This window comes from Pundamilia nyererei, unplaced genomic scaffold (assembly GCF_000239375.1).
Source record: "Pundamilia nyererei isolate P.nyererei 1_Seehausen unplaced genomic scaffold, PunNye1.0 scaffold00195, whole genome shotgun sequence".
Classification (NCBI taxonomy): Eukaryota; Metazoa; Chordata; class Actinopteri; order Cichliformes; family Cichlidae; genus Pundamilia; species Pundamilia nyererei.
The window spans coordinates 1,018,707-1,027,517 of record NW_005187596.1 but is presented as its reverse complement, the minus strand read 5'-3'; the positions used below and the strand labels follow the sequence as shown (position 1 = coordinate 1,027,517).

At 38.9% G+C, this 8,811-nt stretch overlaps 1 protein-coding gene across 2 annotated transcripts in view; it reads right to left on the bottom strand.

The window, feature by feature from the left end:
- LOC102198298 (BMP/retinoic acid-inducible neural-specific protein 3-like) overlaps nucleotides 1-8,811 on the bottom strand; it is a 55,823-nt gene that overhangs the window by 11,612 nt on the left and 35,400 nt on the right. For both annotated transcript variants that reach the window (XM_005747362.1, XM_005747363.1), the window contains exons 4-6: nucleotides 8,574-8,764; nucleotides 2,615-2,720; nucleotides 2,202-2,438 (exon numbers count right to left, since the gene is read on the bottom strand). In XM_005747362.1, the coding sequence (XP_005747419.1) occupies nucleotides 2,202-2,438; nucleotides 2,615-2,720; nucleotides 8,574-8,764 (534 nt within the window). The remainder of the gene's footprint in view (nucleotides 1-2,201; nucleotides 2,439-2,614; nucleotides 2,721-8,573; nucleotides 8,765-8,811) is intronic.

Sequence of the window (8,811 nt, the reverse complement as noted above, 5' to 3'; positions counted from 1 at the left end):
AAAAATGAGATGGTGCATATTGTCTTTACCTGTGACATTTTATTGTTTTTTTGTTTTGTTTTGTTTATTTTAGAGATATATAATTTGTTGGCCAAAACATGTTTAAAAGAGAAAAATACTAGTACCGTTCCAGTTTCCATTTATAATGCATCCCTATGCCATCATGGATACTGAAATTTAAAGCATATGTTTAAAGTTAGTTTCCTCTGTCCTCTTTTGTGTAATGAATACACATCCACGATTTCCAAAAGTAATTTCATACTTGTATTGATCAGACTTCAGTAATTTTCTTCAGACTCTGTGAGTGAGATCTTGCTAGCAGAATTTCTGGAATGTGTGTATATTTATCTTCTATGCTAGTTTTGTCTGTTTGTTTTTTTTAAACTTGCATTTGTAGATGCTGCAAACCGTGTTTGCTAACAGCTACTTTTGGAAGTACTTCTAAGTATATTCACTGACTTCTACTAGAGAATCATGACTATATTAAATGGATATAGGTTCTATGTATTAAACAGGGCTGTATGTTAGCCTTACCTAAACTGTAATATAAGGATATGTTGCCATTAAGTGGGAGAAGTCTAAAAACTGTATGGTATCAGCTGTGGGATTTTACTTTCACACAGATTAACAGCTTGGATGAAAAAAATTCTGCATGACCTTACTGTGAGTTTTCTGTCCATAATGTGTAGGATGCTAACAAGGAAAACCTTTATGGCTTCCTGCCATAATTGACTTCCTGCAGCGGCTAGTTCGTGTAGGATATTTATCTATTGGTTCCGCAGTTTGAGGCAAACAAACAAGGAGCCTTTTAATGTCGACACATTTTGGCGGCCTTGTCTGTTTTTTCTACAAATGTAGACTTTGGAGTACCTGAATAGGGATGGCATCTGGCAGCTGGTGCTATGCAGAGTCACTTCTCACCCTTTCATCATTTTCAGTAAAGCCCAAAAAAAAAATTGGGTGCACTTTGGAGCAGAAAGATATATTTCTCTCTCTGTGGATCATGGCTCAAATTTGAGAAAGCAAAATCTGAAAAAGCATTGCGACAAAAACAGTTTTTATTTGATGCTGAAAGCATTGTAATTAAACAATTATGATGTAAACAGCCTTATTGGTGTTAAGAAATGTCTCGTTATCAGCAAAACTGCACATATACTATGTGAATTAAGATCATCTGAGGCCAGCAGTTATAGAAGAATAGATATATAATGTATCCTTTTATCACCTGTTGTTTCAGAATTAGGAGTCTTTATTCTTGGTTGGATTTAGATGGTAAATGTTCTGCACTTATATAGTTATTTAGGCATGTTCTAAAGCTCGTTACAATGCCTGTCAGTTACGCTTCATATACTCAGCTGCTATGCAACGTGCTCCTCTTGGCATTCAGTCTTTTTGAAGGACACTTCAGCAAATGAAGAGGCTGGGGATCAATCTGCCAAACCTGCAATTATTGGACAACCCGCTCTTCCACCTGTGCCACAGCCAGCCTTTATGACTTCTGCTTCTGCTGATAAAGCAGCGAGCTAAAAATCGGCACTTTCCCCTGCTAAAGGACACATTTATGACACCTGTGGGTGTCTATATTCTGGGCACGCTCCTGCCCTAGCTTCACAGCCAGCTACTAGAACATAAAGTTTGAAAGTAATTGCACTTAGGGATATTTCAGGCAAATCTCAAAACTGGAAGAAAAAAAAAAACCCATCAATTTTGATTTCATCTGAGTAATAATCACCAAGGCTTGGTGACCGAGCACAGCAATAATAACCAAACATTATGCTTAGAGGTTCCATTCAAACTCTGTTTCACTGGTGATATGAAAAGCTGGACGGAGAATAAATGGGTTTTATAGCTGCTTAATCTGCTCCAGACATATTGTAAACTACCTGAGCCGAAAGCTGTTGATTTTTTTTTTTTTCTAATCTGGTCATGTTGCGTTGTTAATTTGCTATATCCAGACAGGATGCCAGGATCCCCAGTGCTCAGTCAACTATAATAGTTTACCTATAAATCATAGAATAGGGAGGGACATACATAGAGAATTCTCACTCAGATTTAATGGTGCAGATAAAACAGCTGAAATCATCCCTACTTTCACTCGTATAAATGATTTATATTCAAACTGTCTGATTTTCCTGAATTTAAATGAGGATTGCGACGTGAAAGGCTCCAATAATGCATTTTTATCAAGAGGCCCTCCTCACCTGATTCTTCAAATTCCTTATACAGCATGCCCCATGTCTCGGTGACTCTTTCCAGGCTCTCCTCCATGGCTTGAATGTCCATGTAGGGGCAGTTGCACTCTGGGAACTTGGGGTCACAGCTGCACCAGCAGTCACTGTCCTTGCAGACAAACTCACCCTCTCCATTGCAGGCTATGTAGCTGAGAGCTGCCTGTACAAAACTCTCTCTCAAGTAGTCTGGAAGGATCACTTGCAAGCCTGTAAAACAAAGCTGGGTTTAGTTTTGTCATCAAACTGAGACCTTGGAGAGTCAGTCTGCTGCCAGAGTGTGTAACACACTTAATGCAATCTAGAAATCCCCATATTTCTGTCTTTTCAGATAAAATATATAATGTCATGACAGTCACAATAAAAGTGGTAGAAATTCAACAAACCTTGCAGCTGGACTTTATTTTCAGGGCTCTGAACCAGCACCGAGCTCACAGAATCAAGGTTGTCATAGTTACTGCATCCAAGAGGACCTGTGCGGGTCTCTGTCACCTGGGCAACAACAAATGAAAGGCTCATTTATAAATTCCCAACTGCATCCATTTTAGGACAAGTGCATGATTAAGTTAGATTTCTTTATAGAAAAATATGCTTAAAGGTACTTCTACATTTCAGGCACAAATGGGGCATAGTAGGTCACAGAAAATGTACCTTATGCAACATAAATGGCTGTCTCGCCTCTGATTAAATAAAGTAGTTCCTCCATAATCGATTGCACTAGTGAATGTGAAAGGAATGGAAACGAGGTTAAGCTCATTTTGATTCCTCTAAATTGCTGTAAGAGTGCTTTGTTGCACTTATTTCTATGCAAGAAGTCTACTTTTCCTTTTTTTCCCCAACCCCAGCCACTGATTGAAGATGTTTCGATTGACCTTTGTCACAAAGCCTCTCCAACAGAGACTCTGTTTTCACTTCATTTGCAAGACAAGATCCTATTTCAGCTCTCTCCTTTTTTCTTTCCATGACATAGTGAGGAGCACCTAACACTTTCTCATTTTTCTCTCTTTGTGGTTGCGGGACACCATATTTTGTTCAGTGATTTGTCCTGGTCAGGCTTGTCAGAGGACAGTTGGTGTAAAGTGACAGATGGATGAGGCAAGACAATAAGGGTCAGACGATCGGTAGCGCCATCACAGAGGGCTGAAGGGCTTGGGAACTAATATCAGGCCGGTGCTGGAGAGAAGTGAAAACTCAGTACGGGGCTCTTTAATCAAAAGCCTAATCCAGAAGAAAGATTCGGAAGGAAGAATAAATATCCTCTGTGAATGGGAAAAGGAAAATGGAAGATAATTTGAGTGCAATTCTCTGACTATAATATTTATATCACATTATAAATCCCTTGTTTCCCTTATGAGGGATTTTAATGCCGATATGACTGTGAGGAAATGAGATACAATGCTGGCTTTCAGACCCCATGAATATTGAATCCATATAAGGAATTATTTGATATGCCATATGATATGCCATATGATATGCCATATGGCAAAACACTGAGTGATGAGCAGAGCATTCAATTTCCGCTTTGCTTAGCAGCTGCTATTCACTGTAGATACATTCTGGTATATTAAAAATACTTAATAGGACATTATTGGCCACCTGTACCTCAGCGCAAGACTACATGAGGGATGGAAGCAAATGTGGAAGATGAAAGTGGAAAATGTGTGTCTTTGTCTGGCCATTTTCTTTACCATCTCAAATTATAGTCCAGTGGCAGTATTCACAAACATTCTGCAAAACCCTCCCAGAAAACTGTTCATTTAGCCTTAAAGCGTCCAGCAAGAAGTGTGAGCTTAGGAGTGATTGACAAAAACTTCTTTTGGGGGAGCGAGGAACTAAAATTATAACCTTAGTGCAGTGGTCTGGCTGACCAGGCTGGCACACGCTTTTAAAGATGAGGAAAATTGACACCCCACAGGTACACGAATGCTTCCACTAAAGTCAATTACAATAGATACATGAGACGCGAGAGGTAATGATAAGCGTGTGTGTGTTGTGTGAGCATGCTGCAGACACCGTCTCTGCAAACGTAAAAAAAGGAACAGGCCTTCCATTTTTGTTTTTTATCTTTTATGCAAGGTGTCTGTGGAGGAGTGAGGGAGTGTGGGAGTTTGGGCGTGTGCCAGAAAAACAGAACAATATAACGGAAACAATACATGTGCATTCAGATTCCTCTAGTAGCTACTTACATTCTGCCACATAGCTGCACACGGCTGTGCAGGATGCATTAAAAAATGCTGCTTTTGCAGTATCCTTTTCAAATCCTGATATTTGTTTTATGTATTTTCCGTGACATGGGCCACAAACATTAACCGTGCATGATCTAATCTGTAGTGTTGTCATTTCATCGAACCGATCTCTGTGACTTCCCAGTTTTTAGCTCACTTAAGGGCTATTTATGGTGGAGATCGACCAGCCGGGAAACTGAATTGGCCAATTTTCAGTGTTCTCAGCGTGGACCGGTGACGGTCCAGTGCTTAACACATTTCTTAGATCAAGGTTTGTGCCAAAGCTGTCCTAAATGAACGGCATTAGTAATAATCAAAATCATTTCGTATGTTTCTGTCATTGTTAATCCATTAGTAAACACAAGCACACTTTTTCATAAAATATAATTATTGGTGTTATTCATCATTTTTCAAATGTCAGTTTTATTTTAAAAAAAGCAGAAAAATAATAAAGCAAATTATTATTTTTGATTAAGATGTAAAATGACAGTTACCACATAATTATCAGCAATAATTATAATAAAAGTGTGAAAACTCTGACTCACACATATGACATGAACCTGAGCTAATATCTGACTAAGTTAGCATTAGTGACTGGCTGTTATGAAATGATGTCTCTGTTTCATAGTTGCTGTTTCTGTTAACCTGATGGATTTCAGGTCCATTCTCACTTCCTGTTTAGTTTTTGACAAATCCTAAAAAATTACAAACTTTATCTCAGAAATTCTGTTTTCTAAAGCTACTCTTCATAAATTGATCCATTCCCTAACAGGAATAGAGATACATGCAAATTTTCTTAACAAGAGAGAGAGAGAGAGAGAAGTGACCGCTGCGCTGCAGACAGCAGAAATGTGCGGGCTAAAAAACAACAAAAACCAGCCTTCTCAATTGCCTCCAACTGCCCTTATGAGTGTGTCAATTTGTGGCTCTGTGTGTGTGCAGTATGTCTATGACTGATTTATTATTTTTCTCCTTGGTATCTTCATGCTAGACATATCCTGTGAGAAAAAACTAGTTTGAAGGAAATCATAAATGACCACAGCAGCTGCCTATCTGCTCTGTGATAGTTCAGCCACCAATCGATCGAGTCACAAGACTGGGCGCACTCAAATGTGAGCCACAAAGCCCAATAAATTGACTGTCCACAAGAAGGAAATATCAAAACCAGACGATCCTGCTGTTTTCTACTTCGTGACCGGCACACTGTGTTTAGATGGGCTGGCAAATATGGTGTGAGTCAGGTGGGGAACTGACCATTGATTCAGTCTAGGAAATTCTCAAATTGTAGCAAAACTGCTCCCCTCTGTTCTCTAACAACTGCAGTCATTACTCATTGTACAAACAAGCTGGTCCAATCAGACTCTCTGCACTGTGACTTCTTGAATAAAGCCCAGATTTCCAAAGTCGTCCCCCCCGGCAAACCACAGCAAAGTGCTTTTTCTTCAAAATGAGCTTCAAATTTCTCTTTGCATGGAGACCGCCGGAGGGGGCCTTTGCCTCACCTGCAACCCTCTCATTCATTCCTCAAGTTCAATTCATGCAGGTCTGTTCTGCTACTGTACGGGTCAACACCCTGTGGAAATGATGCGCAAGTGTGGAGGAATCTGTCGCTCCTTTGACTCTCTTCCCACCAGCGTTGGAGGTGAATGTCTCCTCATACTACTTCCCACCTGTCAGTTACACCAGATGACTGCCTTTGGAGCATGAAAGCAACACTCTCTCGTCTTCTCTTCGCGTCTGTAGCTTCAGAAGAAAAAAAAAAACGGAAAAAAGCCCTGATTCCCAAGAAATGAAACAGACAAAAGTTTCTGCCTCTCCACCTCACATGTGCCTGCCTGATCTGCAGAAAGAAATATCCAATCCTCCCCGAACACAATGTAGCGAGAGGACAGAGCTTTGATATAAGTAGGGGGGATCTGATTCATGTTCTGCTACAGCAAAGAAAGCGTCACTTCACAGGACCACCGCCGCTGTGTACCGAGAAATGAAAAAGGTAGAAAAGAAGGGTCATCCCTCCCTCTGTCACCCTATTAACCCCATGCTACCTGAAGGTGACAACTGGAGGCAGAAAACTGTCGTGAGGCGTGTTTCACAAGGCTCATTTATCTTTCCCTCACCATATGTGCTCATCACGGAGCTTCCTCCAGACTCGGATGTGCTTGCAGCTGAAGATCGTATCTCATCACAAGCGGGAGGATAAAAAGTATAATCTTCTGCTTTATTTTCATTGGCGTTATCGCCGTGTTTTAACAAGGGAAAGCGTTAACAAAGGAAACAGTACTGCACCCACAACCATTTTTACCAGTTTTCAAAAGCTAAAAGGTTGAAATTAAAAATTATAGATCTCTGATAGCTCATAAGAGGAAAACTTTTATTCATCATTTATAGAATAATAACAGTTATATGCAACTAGGCAATATATTTTTAATGCTTTTCATTTAGTACTGGTCTTTAAAATTTACGAGATGTTTTTATGTTTATCTTTTTGAGAATTGCAGGAATAAACCTACTTTTTGCTATCGCGCATATTAGATGTATTATCATGTATAATCATTTCCTATGTTAACAATTGTCTTGTCTTGTTGCCTAGCAACTGTAGTTGTTTAGACACAATTTAAAACTATGAGCCAAAAAGAGCTTGATTTGATTAATAGATAATACGGAGCTATGAAAAAGTGTTTGTTTTAATTCAGCTGCATTGGAGGGCTGTTGAGTGTGGTTAAGTTTATGTCAAAACATCTCAGATTTATTTCTGGTATTTGATTAGGCTAGTTTTTTTTTATTTTTTTGAGCCATTCAGAGATAGTCTTGCTGGTGAGTTTTGAATCAGTGTCAAGTTTCAGGGCAAAGCTATAGTTGACCCAAGCATAGTTCCCAGAGGGTGGAAACATATAGTGTAGTTGATTTGTGTGGGAATCGTAGCCATGAGGAGCAAAGCTGAAGAGCTGGAAGCTGTGGATGGGAAAGTGTGTGGCAGTGGTGCCAATTAGAAACAATTAGAAAGCATTAGTTACTTTCTTGATGAATTTTAATATGTGTGTCATGTTCAGTCTATTCAGTAAAAAGCTAGCACTCATTGCTAAAAACCCATTTTCATTTTAAAGTTTTACACACTCATCAGTTACAACAATTAAAAGACTGGTATGTGTTAATTATCTTGTTTGTTGAAGTAGAAGTTTTGAATTTCTGCATTTCCCATTCCTCATGAAAGTCTAAAGCAACTGCAACATAATTCAATCACATGAAATGAATCTTAAATTCCTTTTATGTCCAGTTTTGACACTGCTGCGGCAGGTGGTTAAAATGACCCCCATGGTGGTTCCAGTGGGTTCTAGTGCTAAATGGCAACAGTATTCCCACCCACTTCTACCTGTGTTTTCATGAAGATGAACCTTGTAATGCAGAAGCAATACAAAGGAAGGTTTGTTGGACATAGTTTGATGTTTGCAATGAGAAAACAATCCTTGTCTGTCTGTCTGTCTGTCGTAGTATTAACACAAAAATTACTCAATTCACTGAACTGAGTTCATATTTTTATACCCAAATTTGATATAAAAAATGAAATCATTCAACTGGTGATTTTTTTTTTATCTGTTGAAAGTAAATAACTGTAATTTGACAGGTTTATCACAAAATGATGATGTACTTTAGTATTGTTTCTCATTGTTTGCAAAACTTGAAAATTCATGAATAACAACACTAATTGTAGTTTAGCATCAGAAATATTATTTTGATTAAAGAACTTACTCATGCTAATGGATGAACCATTACAGACACGAGAAATATTATTTTGGTAATTACCAAGTGTGTTATTTTAGTGCAGCTTTGGCATAAATCTTACATTGGGTGGGGCTCTAATACATTTTTAGGCACTGTATATAAGAGGAGTCTGATTTAGCTCCAAGTATGCAGCAGAAGTGAAATAATGTTCCAAGTTGAGAAGGAGAGAGAGTGATCTACTGAGAGCACAAGTGTTCTAGCCTTAGATTATAGTATAACAATGTCAGTTTACTGTCATTGTGATTTGACTGATAGATAAAAACTGAACTAGATAGAAGCTTTAATAATGTGTAAAGTTAAATATGTCCCTATATAACTCATAACAAGCACACAAAGATACCTTGATTGCAGTGGAGGCGATCTGGATGTGGTGCAGCTTGCGCAGAGTGCTCTCCCTGTCGATGAAGTAGGAGGCAGCCAGCTGGTGCAGAGCTTCCAGAGTCACAGTGGAAGAGTTGCCCGAGTAATCGCTCACCTCTGCTTTCTTACTCAGTTTTCGCTTATCCACAAATATGGTTAAGGCCTCTTCTCCTGCAATTAAAAGATAATGAAATTTAATTGTTTTCAAATGGCGCTCG